The sequence below is a fragment of the Podarcis raffonei genome, chromosome 9 (genome assembly GCF_027172205.1).
Source record: "Podarcis raffonei isolate rPodRaf1 chromosome 9, rPodRaf1.pri, whole genome shotgun sequence".
Lineage (NCBI taxonomy): Eukaryota > Metazoa > Chordata > Lepidosauria > Squamata > Lacertidae > Podarcis > Podarcis raffonei.
Genome location: NC_070610.1, coordinates 13,426,523 through 13,450,799, shown reverse-complemented (window position 1 = coordinate 13,450,799; position 24,277 = coordinate 13,426,523). Strand labels below are relative to the sequence as shown.

At 43.7% G+C, this 24,277-nt stretch overlaps 1 protein-coding gene across 2 annotated transcripts; it reads right to left on the bottom strand.

The window, feature by feature from the left end:
• Nucleotides 1-1,562: 1,562 nt before the first annotated feature.
• Nucleotides 1,563-24,262, bottom strand: RELL1 (RELT like 1). 2 transcript variants are annotated; one of them, XM_053404075.1, is made up of 7 exons: nucleotides 24,050-24,262; nucleotides 10,076-10,328; nucleotides 9,035-9,106; nucleotides 8,344-8,401; nucleotides 6,877-7,116; nucleotides 4,320-4,576; nucleotides 1,563-3,283 (listed from the first exon to the last, which is right to left on the bottom strand). In XM_053404075.1, exons 2-6 carry the CDS (start codon nucleotides 10,176-10,178, stop codon nucleotides 4,357-4,359), a joined length of 693 nt encoding a protein of 230 aa, XP_053260050.1. In that variant the 5' UTR covers nucleotides 10,179-10,328; nucleotides 24,050-24,262; the 3' UTR covers nucleotides 1,563-3,283; nucleotides 4,320-4,356. The 2 variants fall into 2 exon arrangements, with proteins under 2 accessions (XP_053260050.1, XP_053260049.1); XM_053404074.1 differs by having other exon boundaries at nucleotides 10,076-10,303; nucleotides 24,050-24,246.
• Nucleotides 24,263-24,277: the final 15 nt, after the last annotated feature.

The window sequence follows — 24,277 nt, the reverse complement described above, 5'->3', positions numbered from 1 at the left end:
GGAATTGGGGTTCACATTTTTTTTTGCATACCTAACACATTTGTTAAGCACAATCGCATTTTAAAATACCTTCCATTAAAATTGCAGGACTGTTATGGGTGTTAGTGCTTTCAGAAGGTGAAATGTTTTCTCAGCAACCTTTATTCACCTCTACTGGCTATTTTTTTTAAAAAAAATAAATAGCAATTTATGATACAGTGGTACCTCGGCTGTCGAACGTAATCCGTTCTGGAAGACCATTCGACAACTGAGGCACAATGGGCTATCAGCAAGTTCAATGGGGAAAATTGGGAAGCACGCCTCGGAAGCCGTTCAAAAACGGAAGGAATTACTTCTCGGTGTTCGGGTTCTGAATTGTTCGGCTCAAAAACCGAGGTTCCACTGTACTGAGACAAAGTGATCCTACCAACCAGGAATCGCATAAGCCAAAATCCTAGGCCACCCTTACAATGGTGTAGCATCTGTTGCTAACATCCAGGGTGGCGCCAGCCCTTGCCACCAACACTGCTGGAGCAATCCCACCCCCAGCGGAACAAAGTAGGGCCACGCTGAGCCGCCTGAGCAAGGAGGAGCCTGACCAGGCCGCAGGTGGGGTCACCTGGTCATGTCTGCTCAAAAACTGTGCGCCTGGGGCACCCCTGGCACCCCCACACTACACCCTGATCCTTAACTCCTATGGGTAAAACGTAAAGGGACCCCTGACCATTAGGTCCCGTCGTGGACGACTCTGGGGTTGCGGCGCTCATCTCGCTTTACTGGCCAAGGGAGCTGGCGTACAGCTTCCGGGTCATGTGGCCAGCATGACTAAACCACTTCTGGCGAACCAGAGCAGCACACGGAAGTGCCATTTACCTTCCCGCCGGAGCGGTACCTATTTATCTACTTGCACTTGACGTGATCTTGAACTACTAGGTTGGCAGGAGCTGGGACCAAGCAACAGGAGCTCACCCCGTCGTGTGGATTCGAACTGCCAACCTTACAATTGGCAAGCCCTAGGCTCAGTGGTTTAGACCACAGCGCCACCCGCATCAACTCCTATGGGTAGGTGTGACTAATTCATCATACCCTCCATTTTTAAAGAGATGGGTTTGGTTCCTCGTGTAGCCCAAAGGACACCGTCTACGCATGAGAAGGAACTATTTAGCAAGCTTCACAAAATTATGATAAACAATCGCTTTCTTTGGATTTGCACCATAATTATTATGACACTGCAAGGTCACTATGCCACACTGTCAATCTTAGGTATGAGACAACATCAAAAAGCCAATTTGGGGTAAGGGGTATTCTTCATTCCCTCATTCAGGGGCAAACGTTTTCTGCAAAAAGTGCTTTCCTCCTCCTGTTCGGCTCAGTCCTAGACAAATGTACTGGATATCTGGCAAGGGGTCTGTTTATTTAACCAAGTCATACCTAATTTTAAGGGAGCTATCACAATACAGTGCAACCTACATTTTCGTCTACTTTGAAGCCATTACTGTTAAGTGTTGGTGTTGTTATGATAAAATTTCAGGTTTATGAAGCCCACAGAACTTGTATTATGCTTATCTGAATAAGGCTTTTGGGTTTGTTTGTTTTTTTGTTTTTGCTATTTTATTTTAAACCTTAAATGGAGGGACTAAAACTACATTTTCAAAACAGGCTTTGGTTTTATTTCTTTTTACCTTATTTATTAAATTTATATACCACCCTTCACCCATAGAGCTGGTGGTGGCTCACAACACAAAAATACAAGATAAAAAAACCACAAAACGCGTAATAAAAACAAGAACGAAAATGAAACAATAACCCCCTCCCTGAAACACATTTATAGGGTTTAGCCCTGGTTAAAGTTGAAGTATTACTTCTCACGCCTTTTATATGAGCCCATTTCCATTGTGCTACAAATATATTTTTTGATGTGCATGAATAATCAATTTCTGCTAGTAGATACTAATTTAAACTACATAGAGGTAGGGAAAGTGCTCCCAAAAAAAACAGAAATCTCTGAATTGCAAACTCCTACTTTTGCTTGGTTCAAGCTGATAAGATTTTATTTACTGTTAGAGTGGATAGCTTCCTAATCTGGGCATCTTTATAAAATTAGTTATGTATATACAGCGAATCTGTTGCAAAGAAAAGAATGAGGGGTTTTTTTTAACTCTGATAGTCTAATCAGTTATCTTCCCAGATAATGCCCTACCACTATCACGAAAAATATTCCTCACAGTTTAGAGGCCATTTGGCAATGAACAGTAGCAGCTTCTCTGAAACATGCCACTAGTGGAGAATTTCAGAAGGTTCATTGCCTTCAGAGTTTGCCTTGAAAAGCACCATCAACCAAAAGTAAAAATATTTCTCTCTATATATATTTGTTTATTTGTTTCATAAAATTCATACACCGCTTGATTATACAAAAACCTCATAGTGGTTTACAAAAAAAAGGATAAAATTATCAATAAAAAAATTGACAATAATTTAAGGCCAATGCATGCAGAAAGTCATCAACTGCCTCCACAGTAATTCAATCCCAAATCTGCAGGAGCAGAATATGGTGTTTTGGGGTTCTTTCGAGATTTAATACAACATCTATCAAGGTTCATGACCAAAACAGGTTTGTTAGAGATCGTAGAGCAGGCTTCCTTCACCTCGGCCCTCCAGATGTTTTGAGACTACAATTCCCATCATCCCCTGCTAGCTAGGGATCATGGGACTTGTAGGCCAAAAACATCTGGAGGGCCGAGGTTGAGGAAGCCTGTCACAGAGGTTGCTTTGAGCACAAAAACGGTAATTGTGTAAGTACACTGAGAAAATACAATTAAGCAATGCTTAATTCAGCAATCATTGGCATTTAGCAATAAATGCAAAATATAGCTCGACTTTGGTCACCTCCCTTACAGAAACAGCCAATGTATCAGACTTTGCTCCTTGGTACATCAAACACACGACAACACATTTTAACACTGCAATACGGCAGCAGAGGCATCTTGGCAAACTGATTATTGTTTGTCACTTCTAAGAAGGATTTCATTCAGTTCAACTTTATTCAAAGTGGAAAAACATAATGTTTTATAAATATAAAAATTGCTGACTGGGTGCTCCAGTAACTCGTCAAATAACTAAACTGTCCTTAAAATTTTAGTTACTAGAGCACGTAAAATACCTGGGACCAAAACCTGCATGGATTCAGTCACAAAAATTATGCGCAGCGCTAGTGCATTTATATACTTCTCTTCGGAGACCTCAGTGTCCCAGTTTTGAATTTTCCCCAAAGCTATTGTGTGTGCTTTTCCTCAAAAGCCTCCATCTGCAAGAGAAGAGAAACAGAAACGTGCCTCACTTTAAGGGACAAACGGCCATTTTCCAACGTGCATCTCTTTGGCAGAGAGCCTTCTTGGTGGTGGCGCCTGCCTCGTGGAATGCCCTCCCATCAGATGTCAAGGAAATAAACAACTATCTGACTTTTAGAAGACATCTGAAGGCAGCCCTGTTCAGGGAAGTTTTTAATGTTTGATGTTTTATTCTGTTTAATATTCTGTTATGAGCCGCCCAGAGTGGACAGAAACCCAGCCAGATGGGCGCAGAATAAATAATTTGTTATTGTTGTTGTTCCTTTAATATTAAACTTGGCCCAATAACTTTGATCATCGTACAAAGCATCAATATTCTGCAATTCAGTGCTCACATTTTCAAGGGACACTTACTCAGAGTAGACCCACTGAAATTAATGAACATGACTACGCTAGGTCCATTCATTCCAACAGGTCTGCTCTGAATCAAAGTGATAATGCCACCCATTATCTCCATGCATATCCACAGACAGAACGTTAATAAAGGTAAAGGGACCCCGGACCATTAGGTCCAGTCGCGGACGACTCTGGGGTTGCGGCGCTGATCTTGCTTTATTGGCCAAGGGAGCCGGCGTACAGCTTCCGGGTCATGTGGCCAGCATGACTAAGCCGCTTCTGGCGAACCAGAGCAGCGCACGGAAATGCCGTTTACCTTCCCGCCGGAGCGGTACCTATTGATGTACTTGCACTTTGACGTGCTTTCAAACTGCTAGGTTGGCAGGAGCAGGGAACAAGCAACAGGAGCTCACCCCGTCGTGGGGATTCGAACCGCCGACCTTCTGATCGGCAAGTCCTAGGCTCTGTGGTTTAACCCACAGCGCCGCCCGCGTCCCAGAACGTTAATACCTAGAGACAAAAGACGCTTTTGGAGTTTATGTAATGATATTATCCCTCACAGACCTGAATTTTGTCAGAAACATGGCAATCTTGCGTTTTATAAACCTACCTATAAATTATTTAAAGTCCTATGTTCAGAACTGACAACATACTGACCTCTGCTTGGACTCCCATCACATTTTGGGTCCAGCTGTCATGCTGAGCCAGATCTCGACCTATCCTCCTGCTTGGCAGGTGTGCGCTGCTGATCATCTGGTACCTGTTTGGCAGCAGGTGTGACTGGCGCCTCTTTCGAGGCTTCTTTGACAGGGGTAGCCGGCATTTCACCATTGACACTTTCGACGCCACTGACAGACATCAAGTTCTTACGTTCCTTGGAAGCAGATTTGTGTTCCACCTTTGTGACTCTAAACCTGTAGGGACAAAGCTGAGCTATTAAAGCAATCCAGCATTTCACTACCGCCTCTGCAAAATTAGGAAAGGTTTATCTAAATTTACAATTGTATTGGTTTTGAAATGACTGAGGGGCTTATTGCTTTGAAAGATGTCTTGATGATATTGCTGGGAGACTGTTTTGGGGGGACAGGGGGCGGACGGGTGGGGGGGACTCCCTGGTCCTGAATGGGGCAACTGTGCCCTTGAAGGAGCAGGTACGCAGCCTGGGAGTCATTTTGGACTCACAGCTGTCCATGGAGGCACAGGTCAATTCTGTGTCCAGGGCAGCTGTCTACCAGCTCCATCTGGTACGCAGGCTGAGACCCTACCTGCCTGCGGACTGTCTTGCCAGAGTGGTGCATGCTCTGGTTATCTCCCGCTTGGACTAATGCAATGTGCTCTACATGGGGCTACCTTTGAAGGTGACCCAGAAACTACAACTAATACAGAATGTGGCAGCTTGACTGGTGACTGGAAGCGGCTGCCGAGAGCACATAACACCGGTCTTGAAAGACCTACATTGGCTCCCAGTACGTTTCCGAGCACAATTCAAAGTGTTGGTGCTGACCTTCAAAGCACTAAACGGCCTCGGTCCAGTATACCTGAAGGAGCATCTCCACCCCCATCCTTCAGCCCGGACACTGAGGTCCAGCGCCGAGGGCCTTCTGGCGGTTCCCTCACTGCGAGAAGCGAAGATACAGGGAACCAAGCAGAGGGCCTACTCGGTAGTGGTGCCCGCCCTTGTGGAACGCCCTGTGGAAATAAACAACTATTGGACATTTAGAAGACATCTGAAGGCAGCCCTGTTTAGGGAAGTTTTTGATGTTTGATATTTTATTGTGTTTTTAATTTTTTGTTGGAAGTTGCCCAGAGTGGCTGGGGAAACCCAACCAGATGGGTGGGGTATAAATAATAAATTATTATTATTATTATTGTTATTATTATTAACCATCTAAACGATATGTGGAGAAGTAGGCGGTTAGAAATTATCGCTGCGCTTCAATTACAAATTCTAGAAGAGTAACTATGTTGACAAACTAATGGATGCTCTTTTAAGAATTTGTCCCATCAGAGCAGAGTCTCAAACATTCTACTGCTACGGTAGTTCTGAACACAATTCAACTGTTTTAATTCCCTAAATATTATTCCCCCACCTCTCTTTTGCACTTTAGTCACTGTTCTTACCAGCACTACAAACATGGGACTTCATCAGAATATAGATTGTAAGCCAGGAGCTTACAAACCATGCAGAAACAAATGTGTTATAACACACCTAGAAATTTGTCTTTGGCTTTTTCCTGTAAAGCAGTTGCAGCAAAGGGTCTTGAGTCCTCTTTCGGTTTTGAAGCGGGCACGCCGAGCCCGACAGAGTCAGGATGCCCTAGAGTTCCCTGCACCAACGCAAAAACCTACGGGGAAACTTCTCCATTCGCATGGAGCCTCCAAACTCATTTTCTGCACCAGTTCGTCCTCAATAGAACCACAGATAAAAGGAACGATATTCCAGCTGCTGTGCATCTGGGATTACAAAGGACTAGGCCTGCACAGAAAAGAAGCTGGCCAATTTCTGCTGAAGAGATAGACTGGCCTGTTTCACATTGTAGTTGAACTAAACTAGACGTAGGGTTGCCTTATCCTGAAGAGCAAAAAAGAGGACAGCTTGAGGCCTCTTTCCCCAGCTCGGGTTGGCAGAAGCCACGCCTGAGCCCACACCCAACAAACAAACAAACAACACCCCAAATGTTCAAGTTAGAAGGAGAAAGTGTGATGGACCTTTAATACCAAAATCCCAGGCATTTTCTTTAAAATATAAACACCACCACCCCCCGGATGAACATGTTGCCTCCCGCAAAAAAAGAGGACATATCCAAGATTTCCCAGATGTAAGGGAACCCTAAACTAGAGTTTAAATGTGAAGGTGCACTACGAACACGCACGCCACCGAAACTGCGAATCCACCACAGTACTGAGAATCAAGAAGAGTTTGGATGAAGAGTTTGGATTTGATATCCCACTTTATCACTACCCGAAGGAGTCTCAAAGCGGCTAACATTCTCCTTTCCCTTCCTCCCCCACAACAAACACTCTGTGAGGTGAGTGGGGCTGAGAGACTTCAGAGAAGTGTGAGTAGCCCAAGGTCACCCAGCAGCTGCATGTGGAGGAGCGGAGACGCGAACCCGGTTCCCCAGATTACGAGTCTACCGCTCTTAACCACTACACCACACTGGCTCTAGTCAAGTCATGGTTTCACCTAAAATGAAATTATAAATGGGCACACCTTCCAACAGACAACACTGTAACCTCCCCATGCCGAGCTCTTCTTGGTTCTTTGGCTTTTTTAGCTGGACTGAACAGGTGCCACCTCTTCTGATTGCAGCGGCTACAGTCACCCGTTCCGGCAACTCCACCAACCGTATGCAAATGGCGGCCTCGGCAAGTGTGTTTCAGCTGAGGACCTCCGGACGATGAGGGAGACACTGGACTTGTTGGACTGCCTGGCGTAGTCGGACTAGTAGGGCTATATTTAAAGAGCAAAAAACACAAACGTTACAGGACAGAAACTTAGTGTGGTATGGTGGTGGACATGTGGTGGACAGAGGACGAGATGGTTGGACAGTGTTCTCGAAGCTACTAGCATGAGTTTGACCAAACTATGGGAGGCAGTGGAAGACAGGAGGGTCTGGCGTGCTCTGGTCCATGGGGTCACGAAGAGTCGGACACGACTAAACGACTAAACAACAACAGCAACTATCTACAGTGCCGCTTGTACACATTCATCACCTTTTAGAAAAATATAACAACAATAAAAAATCTCTACAGTGGTGCCCCGCAAGACGAATGCCTCGCAAGACGGAAAACTCGCTAGATGAAAGAGTTTTCCGTTTTGGAGGTGCTTCGCAAAACGAATTTCCTATGGGCTTGCTTCGCAAGACGAAAATGTCTTGCGAGTTCCTGCGGGGTTTTTTCCTCCCCCCCCCCTTTTTCTAAGCCGCTTATCCGCTTATCCGCTAAGCCGATAAGCCGCTAAAAGCCGCTAATAGCGCTAATCCGCTAATCCGTCAATGGGCTTGCTTCGCAAGACGAAAAAACCGCTAGACGAAGAGACTCGCAGAACGGATTCTTTTCGTCTTGCGAGGCACCACTGTATTTAAAAGAGGAGAAAAACAATGCCAGCCGTGGAGGGCCGGTGCTGTCACAAGCACAAGTCAATCCACAGCTGGCTTCTCAACAAACTTGCAATGCCAGTTTCTCCTGAGCAAGACCCTGGAGGGAAAATGGTTTGAACAGTGAGTCTGCTTCCAGAACAACTCTCCCCCATCAAATGTTTGCATCTGTACACAGCCTAAGTTCAAGTATGTGTGACCAGAAATATTCTTTCACCTTACCTATGTTTCCTTGCCTCCTCTCTCCTGCTCTACTGAATGTTTAAATTGTTAAAGTTCGCCAGAGAACTTACCTTGATGATGCAATTATAGGTCCATGCATATGTGCGAGCATATTTCTTATCTCACACGGACAGGATTTTTGTAAAAAGATGCCGCTATCTCTAGCTTAATGTAACATGCACCCAACTTTTAAAGACACGTACATGAAACTTTAAGAACTTCACTATTACAGTACAATCTGTCTGAGAAAGCCTGCATTTGCAAACTTCAAACAAACCACCTTCTGCAACAACCTCAAAAACCACTAACATCTTGTCTCCACTGAATGTGGAGCATAAAATAAAAAAAAAAGGTTTTACCTTTCAGGATCATATACAGAGTTATCTGCCACCATGGCCTTCAGAACATCTGCGTTAGCTGCAAGAATGACATAAATAAGAAACACTTAACATTTTGGAGTTGATCTCTTTGAACATGGTTGGCCTAACTTGGACATTACGCACACTTATATCAATAAGATAACATGCCGCAAATAACTTTCGTTCTACTCCTGACCCCAAAGCAGTTTGAATCCTTGGGGAAATATCTCTTTGGCATGTATGAATGAGAAAGTGTATACGATGCGTGCTGTGAATTAAAAGTCCTAAATTAAATGTCTTCATTACTTCCAAAGGTTGCATATTGGCGGTGAGAAGAGGCAATTCAAAAAGTGGGAGGGGTCTCTCCCCCCCCCGCCCCCATCATTCCTCCTCTCTCTCATTTACACATATATCTTGAAGCCATTTTGATTGAGAAAAGCATTGGAGAGAAAAAAATGATTGCCAGGGGGTGATCTTTGTGGATCTAGCAGCATATGGTGCGGGGTGTTTCATAAATATTCCTCCCCCTCCGGCTGCTGATACATGCCTAACTGATACCTCCAATTGGAGCCAAAGGAAGCTTAATAAAAATGAGCCTAAATTCTGCAGATGGGAGGCATAGTGAGGGGAGGCTGTGGGACAGAGGTTCCTCATGACCTGCACATATTTTTTAAATAGCCCTATTGCATACCTTCATTTTTCATAATGTAGTCAACTATTTTCCCCACGGTGTCACCATTATCATTCGTACTTTCGTTCAGCTCTGGAAAGAGAAAGAAAGATTCGGCTTGTGGGCTGGATAAATAACCAACCAGGACTGGAGATGTAAAGAATCTGGTAAAGTTAAAGCTATGGTGGCTGGGGTGGGGAGCAATGTCTCCCTGAGCGGGGAGGAATAGAAAAATTGCAACAATGCCATGTTTTCCTCCTTATCAAACCTTACTTTGCTGCTTTATCATAAGATGCACTGTTTTTTACCATTTGACATATTGATGAAATTTACTGCCTAAAAATAAAATGTATGCACATAACTTTTTTAATAACTGAAGTCTTGCTTTCCCAGTGTGATGGATACGGCCTGTTTTTGTGGACAATTCTGTGAAGTTCAGGTGTAATGCTTATCAGTTCTGGCCTTGGATCATGTTCAGCAATACAGTAGTACCTCAGAAGTCGAACGGAATCCGTTCTGGAAGTCCGTTCAACTTCCAAAACGTTTGGAAACCAAGGCACGGCTTCCGATTGGTTTCTGATTGCACAGGCGTGCCAGAAACAATAGCAGAAGCAGCAGCGGACCTTCGGTTTCCGAAACAAGTTCGAAAACCAGAACACTCACTTCTGGTTTTCGATCTTTCAGGAGCCGGAACGTTCGACTCCCAAGGCGTTCAAGAGCAGAGTTACGACTGTAATACCTTTAGCCAGGAAATAGTTACGGGAAATTAGTAAATTACACAGGTATCATATTATGAAAATCACAGGCCCTGGGCCAAAACCTTGCTAACCTGCTGAATGATCTGGCTGTAGTCATCAGGGAAATAAATAAATCAATTGCAAGGTTAAGTTCAGTTTTGCAAGTTTCCAAGGTCCACCTGAACAGAGCTTAGAGACCACCAGTGGTATACAGACCATAGTTTGAGAGCCTCTGACCCAAGCACTATAAAAATGGGGTTAATGCTTGCTGTTCCTTATTTCCATATTAGCACAGGCACCAGACTTTTAAATCATTCTCGCCTACCTATCTTTTCCCCAAGCTGCTCCTCCTCTTGCTCAGATTCTGTTGTACAGCGATATCCTTTTTTCTTTAGCATATGGCAGATGAAAACCCCCAGGAGTCCCATGAGGAAAAAGACAGGAATCAGGAAATATGCAATATATTCGGGGTGCTGCCCGTTTCCTGACGATCCACTTTCAGGTTTATTTGCAACATCATCTGCGCTATGGCTTGCCAAGGTACGAGGGCCCCCTATGAAAACAAGGGGGGAGAATGACTACAAAATTAGTGAGATTTGTACAGCAATGCTGATATTTTATGCTTTCTACAGCGCTTCTCAGTCCAGAAACTAAACGGTCCCCAAAAGCAAGGCACCGGATGAGCAAATCCTGGATACTGTAGCCAAGTATGTATTTCATTTTGATGGCAAGTAAAATTGAATTCTATAATGCAATTGTTTAAATTACTTTAATTTAGCTGTTCTGCTTAAGCATAATTATAGAGTTAACAACATAATTATAAATTAATCCACAGCATTGCATTATTATGTGTTACAATGTTTTGTTATTTTTATGCATTAAAAGAATGAATTCATCAACAAGAAGTGGGCTTTGCTCGTGGAAATATATACCGTATTTTTCACTCTATAGGACGCACTTTTTCCCCTCCAAAAATGAAGGGGAAATGTGTATGAGTCCTATGGAGCGAATGCAGGCTCCTTGGCTTCAGCGATAGCAACACGAAGCCTCCGAAGCGCAGAGGGAGAGCTCCCCCCACGCTGCGGAGGTTTCGCGTTGCTTTCGCTGAATCCGCCTGAAGCCCCCGGAGCGCAGGGAACTCCTGCTGCACTCCGGGGGCTTCGGGCGGCTATCCACAAGCCTTCGGAGCACAGCAGGAGATCCCGCTGCACTCCAAAGGCTTGCAGATAGCCGTCTGAAGCCTGGAGAGCGAGAGGGGTCGGTGCACACCAATCCCTCTTGCTTTCCAGGCTTCGCTTCGCTGGAGAGGCACTGCACAGTTTTCCCTCTCTGCGCAGCGCCCCTTCAGCGAAATGGCTCCGTTTCTCTTATCGCTTTGCTTAAGGGGCACTGCGCAGAGAGGGGGAGAATTTTTTTTTCCTGTTCTCCCCCTCCTATGCTCTGGTTCGTCCTATAGAGCGAAAAATACGGTAATCAAACTTATTGACTCAATTTATACAATCACACCATACTACTTAGACATGGTGTCAAAAGTGGCCAGCAATGGTTCGCAACTCTGTATGACAACCAGCACCAGAAAACCTTGGAAAAACCATTGCCATCTCCAAAGGCATCATGGAAACAGGAGTGAAATTAAGAAAGCCAAGTGCTGAGAAGAGTTGAAATGAAAGCAGACAAGCAGCTGTAAATCAGTTTGTTTATTCCAAATGCTAAAAAAGAAAGAAAATTGAGCCTGTATAAAGCCTCTGAGTGCTTCAGAAATTCCCACAATGTAGTATGCAATATTTCAAGTTATACCAAACTATCTTTGTACACGAAAATGTGACATTTTAAGCAAAACTGGAATAGTTCACACCTTCTTTGAATTCTTCTCTTATTCTAGAAGGAAGCTAAGCTGTAGCCCTTTCTACTTTACACCTCCACTTAATTTCTAACACCCTAATATTTAATCATGCCTTCCTCACAAAACCACAGTACCAGCAGAGACACTTACTTACACAGAGCTTCTAATGGTAAAGCCCAAGCAATATTTATAAATTCCCAATTTCTGAAAAAAATGTGACTTCCTGCTGAATATCCAGCATTGCTTCCAATGTTTGGGATAGATCAAACGGTCTGTTCGCAGGTGGGCTGAAATTCATACCTATGGTTTCCCTTCATCTGCAATGTGCTAATTATGAGAGCTGCCAGAGTTCACACCAATTCCTAGACAAAACTGTGGTTTTGATGTGTAGCTTCCATTTTCCCCCCTCCTTGGGTTCCTCTCTCTTTTTGACAAACAGAAGCACATAAGGAATCCAACAGCGTAGTCAATCACATCAGAGACAGTTCAGCAGTTGTTGTTGTTGTTGTTGTTTAGTCGTTTAGTTGCTTAGTTCTGTCCAACTCTTCGTGACCCCATGGACCAGAGCACGCCAGGCACTCCTGTCTTCCACTGCCTCCCGCAGTTTGGTCAAACTCATGCTGGTAGCTCCGAGAACCCTGTCCCACCATCTCGTCCTCTGTCGTCCCCTTCTCCTTGTGCCCTCCATCTTTCCCAGCATCAGGGTCTTTCCCAGGGAGTCTTCTCTTCTCATGAGGTGGCCAAAGTATTGGAGCCTCAGCTTCAGGATCTGTCCTTCCAGTGAGCACTCAGGGCTGATTTCCTTCTGAATGGATAGGCTTGATCATCTTGCAGTCCATGGGACTCTCAAGAGTCTCCTCCAGCACCATAAATCAAAAGTATCAATTCTTTGGCGATCGGCCTTCTTTATGGTCCAGCTCTCACTTCCATACATAGTTCAGCAGTACTTGACCATTGTTAGCATCCTTCTGCCTCGAGAGAGCACAAACCTGGGCAGTGTGTGCATGGAGGTCCTGGGTTGCCCAGGTGACAAAACCGCCCTCTCAGCCTCTCTGATGTGGTCCAAAGGAAAACAAAGCAATACATTTGGCACCAGCTTGGCTGCAGGAGTTGCCAAAAGGAGGCATACAAAGCGCCACCCAACGATTCCAATCTGGATTTGTGCAGGATTTACTCCTTGGCCTTTTCTTCTCCTTAAGATGTCCCGCAAGGCAGTGGAGGTTTAGAATCAGAATTTTCCTTCTCAAAGATGGGCTACATTCCCAGGTTGCCCCTCACTTCCCTCTGCAGCACATGCAGAAACTGCCTTATGAACCATTGAATCGGCTATTGGTCCCATCCGCTCAATCTGCCAGAGGTTGGCTTTGCATACAGAGGAATTCCCTAACTCACCAAGCATTTGAGACCCATTGGCTACCTTCATCCGGTTTAGATAGTCAAAGTCATTTCCCAGAGTGTGGCTGCTGTCACATGCTGACAGCTTTTAGGAGCTACAGGTGGGAGCTGAGTGGAGTACAAAGGTGGACCAAAGTGGGGACAAAGGTGGACAAACAGAAGGAGAATGACGTGTCCCCCAACAGAGGTACAGTGGTACCTCGGGTTACAGACGCTTCAGGTTACAGATGCTTCAGGTTACAGACTCTGCTAACCCAGAAACAGTACCTCGGGTTAAGAACTTTGCTTCAGGATGAGAACAAAAATCACGTGGTGGCAGCGGGAGGCCCCATTAGCTAAAGTGGTACCTCAGGTTAAGAACAGTTTCAGGTTAAGAACAGACCTCCAGAATGAATTACATTCTTAACCCGAGGTACCACTATACTAGGTAAGGTAAAGGTAAAGGACCCCTGAACGGTTAAGTCCAGCCAAAGGCGACTATGGGGTTGCGGCGCTCATCTCGCTTTCAGGCCGAGGGAGCCAGCATTTGTCCACAGACCAATTTCCAGGTCATGTTGGCCAGCATGACTAAACTGCTTCTGGCGCAGCAGAACACCATGGTGGAAACTAGAGCTCACAGAAATGCCGTTTACCTTCCTGCCGCAGCGGTACCTATTTATCTACTTGCACTTTTTGGTGTGCTTTTGAACTGCTAGGTTGGCAGGAGCTGGGACAGAGCAACGGGAGCTCACCCCGTCACGGGGATTCGAACTGCCAACCTTCTGATCAGCAAGCCCAAGAGGCTCATTTGTTTAGACCACAGAGCCACACGCGTCCCTCTAATACTACTTCCTCTTCCCTAATAACCCATACATCCTGGAGGTTCATATACCCCATCAGATATATGCCTAGGGTGGAGCAGAGGTGTAACAAAACAGATGTTTATATTGAAGTACAGTGATACCTCGGGTTACATACGCTTCAGGTTACAGATGCTTCAGGTTACAGACTCCGCTAACCCAGAAATAGTACCTATGGGTTAAGAACTTTGCTTCAGGATGAGAACAGAAATCGTTCTTCGGCGGCAGCAGGAGGCCCCATTAGCTAAAGTGGTACTTCAGGTTAAGAACAGTTTCAGGTTAAGAACGGACCTCCGTAACGAATTAAGTACTTAACCCGAGGTACCACTGTATAGCCAAGAGGGGACAGTTCTCTTGACTGACTGACTGACTGACTGACTATAAGTGCAAAAATGAGACTTTCTGCACCACCACTGACTATAATTGCAAAAATGAGACTTTCTGCACCACCACTGACTATAATTGCAAAAATGAGACTTTCTGCAGCACCAAGTATCTTTATTTTTCTACTAAAATATGAAGAAACTGCTCTCAGAGACCCAAGTTGACGAGGAGCAAACTAAATTAGACAGGTGATTAAAATCAGCCAGATTTTCATGCTGATAACCCACAAGTCTGTGCAAGCTGGCTAAAGTTAGACCTTTCTATCAGGAGGAAGTTCCACTCTAAGTAAAGGCACAAGGCTTTCCGCTCTTTAACAGCAGTAATGATGTCATTTCATCTTCCTAATCTAGCCCTTTAGGAAGCTTGGAGGCAGAAAACAAAAAGCTGGCAGACAAACGGCAAGAAATGTTTTCCACAGGGTGAGAAAAATGATCCTGATAAGTTCTGTCACAAAAGCAACAAGAGTGAATAGCTGCTAGATATGTGTTTGTGTATTACTTTAAGGAAGTCAGCGGATTAAGCAGTTATTAGCTGATTAACTACCTTTGTAGTTTGATCCTGCTGGGTACTGTTTCTCCAGCATGTCACCCAGGCAGTGGCAAAGCAGAACCCTCCAGCTAGCAGGATTGAACCCTCTGCTCATCAGCTGTTGAGCAGAGGGTTCAATAGTCCTAGCCCTGATCCTTCTGTACTTCCCTGTGGGGAACAAGCAATGCCTTCCCTTATCACCACCATCAGATGTTGGCCCACAGGGGTGGGTGGAGATAATAATCTGACCCACTGGACGATAGGAGTTCATCATTCCTGCCTTATGGACTAGATTCTGAATACCAGATTATCTCCCAGTTTCCTGGAACAATTGTCCTTCTGTAATTCACAGCTGACTTCATTTTATTTTTGACTGATCAAATGCCCAACCTTGCATGCGCTCTACAGCAGCTGCTGCTTACAAAAACTGAAGCAGTTTGCTGAGTGGCCTCTATGCTCCTATCAATTTACAAATTTTAACTTTGATGTTTACTGGCATTTTTATTTGTATATTTTCTTTTGTGCTCCAAATTTAACCAAATCGGTTGAAATCATGCATAAGCAGTATTGAGAAATCTGAGAGGGATAAAAAAACAATAAAATCAGAGAAGCCATCTTGGTCCAATAGTGTGTGGTGAATATCTTTAGGAGGACCAACTTATTTTATTTTATTTTTTTAAAAAAAACATATGGTTAGCGAGTTTTGAATTCACCAAAGCTCATCAGGATAGATGAAAAATATTGGGACATGAAAGAACTCTCACTTCTTTGTGAATTTTCAGGTCAACCCTGATAAATACAGCTTTTGGACTTTACAAAGATAGTTGGTGAAATTGATCTTGACTTTACTAACAGAACAGCAAAATGTAAGACGTATCATGCTGCTTCTGTTCCTGCTGAATTCGCTATTCAACGCTCAGCAAAGCTGATCTTTCTCTTCCAAAAAAACCCCCAAGATTCACTAAACACCAGACAGAAACAGAAGCTGCATTGTGGCTCCTTTTTAAAAAAATATAGCTGAGCACCTTGGAGAGGGAGTTATGTGAATATAAAAAGTGTAAGTAGTGGCCTATTTTACAGGGTGCTAATAAGTATTACTGAGTTAACATAAGGTATTAAGTACAGTGGTACATCGGGTTAAAAACTTAATTCGTTCCGGAGGTCCGTTCTTAATCTGAAACTGTTCTTAACCTGAAGCACCACTTTAGCTAATGGGGCCTCCTGCTGCTGCTGCGCCACCGGAGCACAATTTCTGTTCTCATCCTGAAGCAAAGTTCTTAACCCAAGGTACTATTTCTGGGTTAGTGGAGTCTGTAACCTGAAGCATCTGTAACCCGAGGTACCACTGTACATGCCAAGAAAACTATGACTACATCTGATGTAACACTAGTAATATATGATGGGAGAAGAGGCCTGGGGGTTAATCTGGTGAACCGGGTTCGCTTCCCCACTCCTCCACATCAGCTGCTGGGTGACCTTGGGCCAGTCACACTTCTCTGAAGACTCTCAGCCCCACTCACCTCACAGAGTGTTTGTTGTGGGGAAGGAAGGGAAAGGAGAATGTTAGCCGCTTTGAGACTCCTTTAGGGGAGTGAAAGGCAGGGTATCAAGTCCAAACTCTTCTCTCTCTCTCTCGCTCTCTCAGAGTCCAGACTAACTTTGATTTTGAAACAGACTTCCAGAACCGATTAAGTTTGAGAACCAAGGTACCACTGTAACCCACAACCACCAGAGGGCACCAGGTTGACACAGGCAAGAGAATTTTTGAGAGCAATTTTCCTAAAAGCCAAAGTGTTCAATCTAATAGAATCAAAACAGTCACGCTCGGATTGTAGCACTTTAAATTGCAGGTGATGGATTTTTTTTTATAAAAAAACTTCACAATTTAAAAAAACAACATCTCAGCACCAGGTAAAGCTAAATTCCAGTAAATGATACATTCATCTCCCCTAGTGCCAAGATTTGCAGAAATCAGTCTGATGTTTAGAGAAAGCAAATCTTTGAACTTGTTTAGATTTCCCTTCTCACACAAACATAAACCAACCATAAAATCACAACTCTCTTTGAAGTTCATCTTGCATCCTTTAGCTAGCCCAAAGGGGATTAAGTAATACATCTGTATGGTTAGTTAAGGATCAGGAAGTGATGGCCAAGAAAAGAAAAGCTGTAACGTGAGTCTCAAAAGGTAATTGTAATCAAGTTATCCATACTTGACTTCACGGTTAAAATGGACCCAACCTCCCTTATGTAGCTATCCATTCAAATTGTCTTCTGTCCTTTGCCTCCACAGAAATGTGCTGCTTGCTCCTGCTGTCTCAACTTTTTCTCTCCCTGTTAGCTGTTCTCTCCCTGCAATGTAGCTTCTACCATTCACAGAAAGCACTAACCATTTCCTCACTGGTAAATCCAAGGGTCTCTGCAGCCTATGGCCTCCTCCTCCTGCTTCCTGAGCTCTCTGCTGCCTTTGATAATCGATCAAAGTTATCATTTGCCTAACTCTCTTTGTTCCCTAGGTCTTCATGATACTATCCTTCATTCATTTTATTTCTGTGCAATCAATTCTTTTAACGCTGCCACAAGTGAAAAGGCCAAGCCTGTTTTTTTTCCTCCCCTCGTTCCAGCCGCCAGGTCTATTCAAAATTCAGCTACCATAATCACTCGCCTCAGCCGCTACTCCAACCACAATTGTTCTACACAAGCACCTGCACTAATACCCTGTTCACTCCCAGATCCAGCACAGGCACTTCATTTATAGTTTCACGGTTCTTCAAAGCTTTCCATTAACCTGATTATCTCTTTGCTTTTATATCCTAGAATCATAGAATCATAGAGTTGGAAGAGACCACAAGGGCCATCGAGTCCAACCCCCTGCCAAGCAGGAAACACCATCAGAGCACTCCTGACATATGGTTGTCAAGCCTCTGCTTAAAGTCCTCCAAAGAAGGAGACTCCACCACACTCCTTGGCAGCAAATTCCACTGTCGAACAGCTCTTACTGTCAGGAAGTTCTTCCTAATGTTTAGGTGGAATCTTCTTTCTTGTAGTTTGGATCCATTGCTCCGTGTCCGCTTCTCTGGAGCAGCAGAAAACAACCTTTCTCCCTCCTCTATGTGACATCCTTTTATATATTTGAACATGGCTATCATATCACCCCTTAGCCTCCTCTTCTCCAGGCTAAACATGCCCAGCTCCCTTAGCCGTTCCTCATAAGGCATCGTTTCCAGGCCTTTGACCATTTTGGTTGCCCTCCTCTGGACACGTTCCAGTTTGTCAGTGTCCTTCTTGAACTGTGGTGCCCAGAACTGGACACAGTACTCCAGGTGAGGTCTGACCAGAGCAGAATACAGTGGCACTATTACTTCCCTTGATCTAGATGCTATACTCCTATTGATGCAGCCCAGAATTGCATTGGCTTTTTTAGCTGCCGCGTCACACTGTTGGCTCATGTCAAGTTTGTGGTCAACCAAGACTCCTAGATCCTTTTCACACGTACTGCTCTCAAGCCAGGTGTCACCCATCTTGTATTTGTGCCTCTCATTTTTTTTGCCCAAGTGCAATACTTTACATCCCTGTCCAGAAAGTCTCCCAGCAACTGAATTAAATGCGCACTCACCCTGTTTATCCCACCTACCATTTCCATCACCTTCCTTGGTTCTTTTCCCACGGTAAAATTTTAAACTGTAAGCTCCTCAGGGCAGGGACCTGTCATCAAATAGTTTGTATATACTGTACTGTTTTTAACACTTGATTGGGAGCCGCCCAGAGTGGCTGGGGAAACTCAGCCAGATGGGCGGGGTATAAATAATAATAACTATTATTATTATTATTATTATTATTATTATTATTATTATTGTAAAGCACCATGCCCAACGGGTGATCGAAAGGATCCCTTCCTCTGACATAAGAAGACTTCCACTGGAAGGAGGGAACTTTTGGATCCAACTCATTGCTCTCCCCTCCCCAAAAAAAGAAACTGTAATTATTTAAAGGTTTTTAAACAATAACACAATTCAAACCCAACACATTTACAATATGATTTGAAAGGTGATATACATACAAATGTGTAAGGTATTTTCCTGTTACAATGATCACCACGCAACACAATCCACAGGTAAATTCGCATTCACACCCACCCATGTTCCCCCATGATGTGGTACAGAGAGGTGAGGATCCACACGATTATCCATATAGTTTATAAAAGTGGAACAGAGCTTATCAAGCCTGTCCTAATAAACCCAATATATTAGAACCATCAACTTATAAGCATGCATGAAATTTCAGGTGAACAAAGCAAGCCAGTGGGCATAATATATGACTAGACTTGTCCACTAAAAAAACCTCAAATCAGCTTTTTGTAGAATTACAACGTAGAGCGCTTAATCATAAACTGACACATATTTTCTGGCATGTGCCCCATTAATAACCTTGCAAATCAAGCTGTTCCTAATTTTCCATGTCCTCTTATTATTGAAAGAAAGCCTCCAATTTTTTTAAAAAAATATTGTTTGCCAATAGTTTTTTTTTTTTAATCACATAATGGATAGTTTCCCATCTTAAAACATCCTGTTCCAGCACAATACATAAATCTGTCATGCACATGCAATAATTTTATGGGACCAAAAAATAAATTCTCCATGACGAGGATTCTTTACAGAAGTTTCAATGACGGAGCTTTTAACAAATGCAAAAAGAATGCGCCACACATTCCCCTCTCCCACTGCTGCTGAGATGCACTCCTTTGCGACAAAGTACCTAATGAAAAAATAAATTAATGAGCATACTGTAGATTGATGCAAAATGTGTACATAGAAGAACAACAAGTTCCTATTTAAACATGTGTCAGTTTCAGCAGCCATATGCATAACATACTAATTGTGGGCCAATCATTTATTGCTTTATTTAAATCCTGCTCTTCTTTCAAACGTAACAAAATTCTGGTTACAACAACGAAAAGAGCACGTTATGAAATATATCAACCCTGCAGAATATCATTAGATCAAACTATGCCAAGAAAACTTAAGAGCAAAGCTGGAGGCTACAAAAGACAGAAGCATTTTTCAGCACCTCATTCCTGAATATAAAGGAGTAGAAAACTGAAATGAACCTTGAGAATCACACATTGGCTTGTTAGAAATTACTGGTGTTCGCTTTCAAAGGGCAAAACTCTATTTTGACACCAAGCAAAGCAGTCAGTATGTAGTTTCCATGTTTATCTAAGGAAAACAAGGACTGGTTTATTCCCACCACCAGTTACGGCTTCTCATTCAACCTCACCTGTCCCAGAAATATTTCTAATTCATGGTTAGGAGAACGAGAGAGGGTAGGCCCAATGCTACCCTTCTTGCTATAACTATTAAGTGCCACACTTTTTATTCCAATCAACTTTCATTAGGCTGGAGAATGGAAACAGAATCATTTTCCTGATCGTTGTTCCAAGAACCCTAAACACCTTCCTGGAATAAAAAAAAGGTAAAGGAATATGTATATTCCTGGAATATACAGATTCGTTCCAAGGGCTTGTCCAGTCACTTTCCCAGGAAAACCTGCTGTTTCCACCAAATCAGAACAAACGGCAACAGTGATGTTCAAAATTAGCCAGGCGCAGGCATGTTTTGTGACTGGCATGGGTCCAATTGCAACCACGTGGAGATTTCTGGATGCCAGGATGGCGACTGACATTGCTGGCTGGCTGGCCGGCCCCTCCAGCTTTCTTAAGCAGGTAAGCAGAAGCTTATTTATTGATTTATATCCCATATATACAGTCCTTTTGTGACAGACCCAAGGTCATCCAGTGAGCTTCTCGACCAGGAGTCAGCAAACTTTTTCAGCAGGGGGCCAGTCCACTGTCCCTCAGACCTTGTGGGGGCCAGGCCTATATTTTGAAGGGAAAAAATGAACTAATTCCTATGCCCCACAAATAACATAGAATTGCATTTTAAATAAAAGCACACATTCTACTTATGTAAAAACACCAGGCAGGCCCCACAAACAACCCAGAGGTGCATTTTGAATGAAAGGACACATTCTACTCTTGTAAAAACAAGCCAATTCCCGGACCGTCCGCGGGCCGGATTTAGAAGGCGATTGGGCCGGATCTGGCCTCCGGGCCTTAGTTTGCCTACCCACGTTCTTGACTGAATGGGGATTTGAACCCTGATCTCCCAAGGTCTGAGTCCAGCCCTCTAACCACTACACCACACTGGCTTCCTGGAGTACTTCTGCTACGGGGCAACTCTATAAATTAATTAGGTAAATAAATATGGGGAAAGCCAAATGCCACTTAGAGAAAGATCTAAAATATTTTCATTGAAATAATTTCCATTATAACTTTGTTTTATTTGGGATTGTTTTGTTTGATGTTTTGATGTGTTGCAAACTGCTTTGAGATTTTTTCCCTTTAAAATATAAAGTGGCATAGAAAATAATAATAATATGATTATATAGCCAAAATAAGGCAAGGAGCTTTCAGCATCACTGAGAGAGCCCAAGTCATTGCAGAAATAGAAATCGTTTCAGGGGAAAAAAACCTAAATTGGGAGAAAACCAAACAACGACTGAGCATGCTCAGAATGTCAAGTGTCTCTTGTGAGGACTAAAAATAGAAAAACTGGGTTTGGGGGAGAAATATAATGCAATGCCCTGAAAAAAGGCCAGGCTGGCAGGCAAACTTCAAACTGCAACATTCTGTGGCAGATCAGATCCCTCATACAGAATCATCTAATCAATGAATTGTAGAATTGTAAGGGACCACGAAGGTCATCTACTCAAAACTCCCTGCAATGCAGGAATCTTCTGCCCAATTTGGGGCTCAAACCCACAACCCGACTGAGCTATTAGATGAAGCCGCCTTTTCAGTTATATACATTTGAAACAACTGTAGCAGACTTTTAAAAACAAACTTTAGTCTAAAGATGTATGTGCCAGCTACATGCATCCATAAAACATAAGCTCCTTCTTTTAAAGTACAGGAAATGTCTTCATGTCAATACACTCATACGAGATACCCACAAGAAAAGCATGAGCTCCAGTTTAATCACTTTTTAACAATTTGGGCTATCCCTGACCACATCAGTCCACAGAAAAAAGTTTTGCAGATTTCCAATAACAACTTCCAATGTAACTCAGCCAATGAACAGTTTCATTTTCAAAACCCAACACAGTTTCAGCCCATAAGTAGGCTCTCATTGCACGGTCTGCATACTACAAGTAGATAGCCCAGGAAAGCTCAAAATACTGGGGGTGGGGGGAAGTAAGGGAGATGGTAGAGAAAGAGCAGCTGTACATGAGACAATTTAATAGTGTTTGGGTTTTAATGCAAGTATTCCAAGGCCAGATTTCCTTATTCCAACAACCAGTGTTGTGTCTAAGATCCAGAGCAGGGAATTAGCAGATTGCAAGAGAGAGAGAGAAATAAACAGAGACTACCCTTGATTTTCAGCAACATAGTACACTATCAGCAAATCACAAAAAGTATTCGCTAAATTAACCCATCCCCAAAAAACTAATTAACCAATGAATGTAACCGTTTTAATCCTCCATAACACAACACCAATGAGTCACAGTTCTATGATCTATTGCTGTTATAGGAAAGAATGACAGTTATGAAAGCAGATAGACTCCAACCATCGTGACTTAGTATCCTGTAAAATAGAGAACTTGAAAAGGTGATAGAGGGCAGAAATGAATTAAAAATACTAAAGGAGGGACACACTAATGGCTACTTTTTACTTTATACTAACATAGATTATCTGCCACCATTTACCAGCCCAATTCTGCAGCTGCTTCACTGAACTATCTTTCCATCACAGCTCCGCATACAAATATATTGATAAACATAATACAATTTACAACTATTAACTACCCTTCAAAGTACGTTCACAAAGGTGGTTAACACATAAAATAAAGCAGCTATGTAATTTCTTTTTAGTTATCTTGAACATGCACTAGTGGGGCACAATTAAGTGGACTGAACTTTTGACTGAGGAAAAGTCAACGAGGCATTGCAAAAAAAAAATCAAAAATCCTGTATGTTAAGGAATCAGCATGCAATCTGAGTGACAGTCTTCCCAAATGCAGCAATCTGTTTCATTGCACTCAGTTGGAACTTCCTTGCATACAGAAAAATGCATACATGTGGTACTGTTGCAGAGAATTGATTTACACATAATTTACACTCTAGTATTCCTACAAATAAGTGCCTCCCGTGGAGGAATCTTGTAACATGGGCTCACAGTGGCATCTGGCACTATTTCACTGTAAATCTGGTAATAAGATGAGGATAACTGAAATTATTCAGAAGTAATTACACAGCAAGAAACAGCAGAAGGATTGCAATAGGGGGCTGGGGAACGAAGACACCAAAGTGCTATTTCTGGATGGATAATTTCTTTGGAACAAAGCTTTAGGTGAAGCCAGTGATTGGTTGCAAAAAGAATGAAAAATGCAACGACCTGTGAAGCACAGTCTACTATCAATTTTGCCGATTGTTCTGTATATATCGCCTTGACTCCTTTTATGAAGTGAGGCAGAGTCGACCAGTCTCAAAGTCTGAATCCTAGAGAGTGCAAGAACAGCTGTGGTTATCTGGAGAAAGCCTAGCGGCTCTTTGCACATGCCCTGAAGCACAGTTTCACAGCTGAGCTGGCTGGGAGTCAAAATAGCCTCTGGAAATGAACTTGAACCTAGCGGCCGAAGCCAGATGTTGTCCTTTTGCACAACGGAGGTTGTAACAAGCCCAACCCTTGGAGATCATGTATTTACTTTCTGGCTGAGGAAGAACGATTATGGGGAAAGAAAGAAAAAAACCCTATAAAGAAAAAGACTGAACTAGAATCGGACGTGCAATTTAAAACACACACACACACCAACAACTGCCCCATTGCTGTGGGTTTGACAGCAGCCTGACATACGTACAGCAGCTGAGATCCACCTAAGGGATAAGCTTCTGCTTGCTAATCTGCCAGGAAAAGCTTAGTTTCTGCATAACAGGATGGCCCAGTTGGGAAAATTAAAAGCAAAAAAGGTGGCGCCAACCTTAAGCAAGGAGTGTGAGAGAGAAGCAAGGGAGCGGGGCTGGAGGGAGGGAGGGCTTCAAAAGTCAGGCGGGAGTGAAAATAAAAAATTAATCAACAGCAAGTTGGGAAGTGCTGGGGAAAAGCAGATGAATAACGGAAATTCATGGGGAAGAGAGAGAGAGAAGCGCCCACGATGGAGGGCAAAAGACAACTGCACCCCAGTGTTTCCCCTCCCCATCCCCAAATGCAAAATATAAAGTCTGCGCCCAGAAGGAGGAAGCCTTTTCCGCACCCACCGGGAGCCGAGCGGTTGCCCGCCTGGGCGGACGCGGCTTGGAAGAAAGCAGCCGGGTAGGCGGGCGTCGCGGCCGGTCCTTGAGGAGCCATCCCTGGGCCAAGAGACCACCCGCGTCCCGGGACACTGGGCTGCTGGGGCGTCTGCGGCGCGCGCAGGAAATCTCCCCCAGTCCGCCCGGGCGCGGCTCTGGCCTCGAGGCTCCGCCCACCTCTTCTCCATTCCTCCT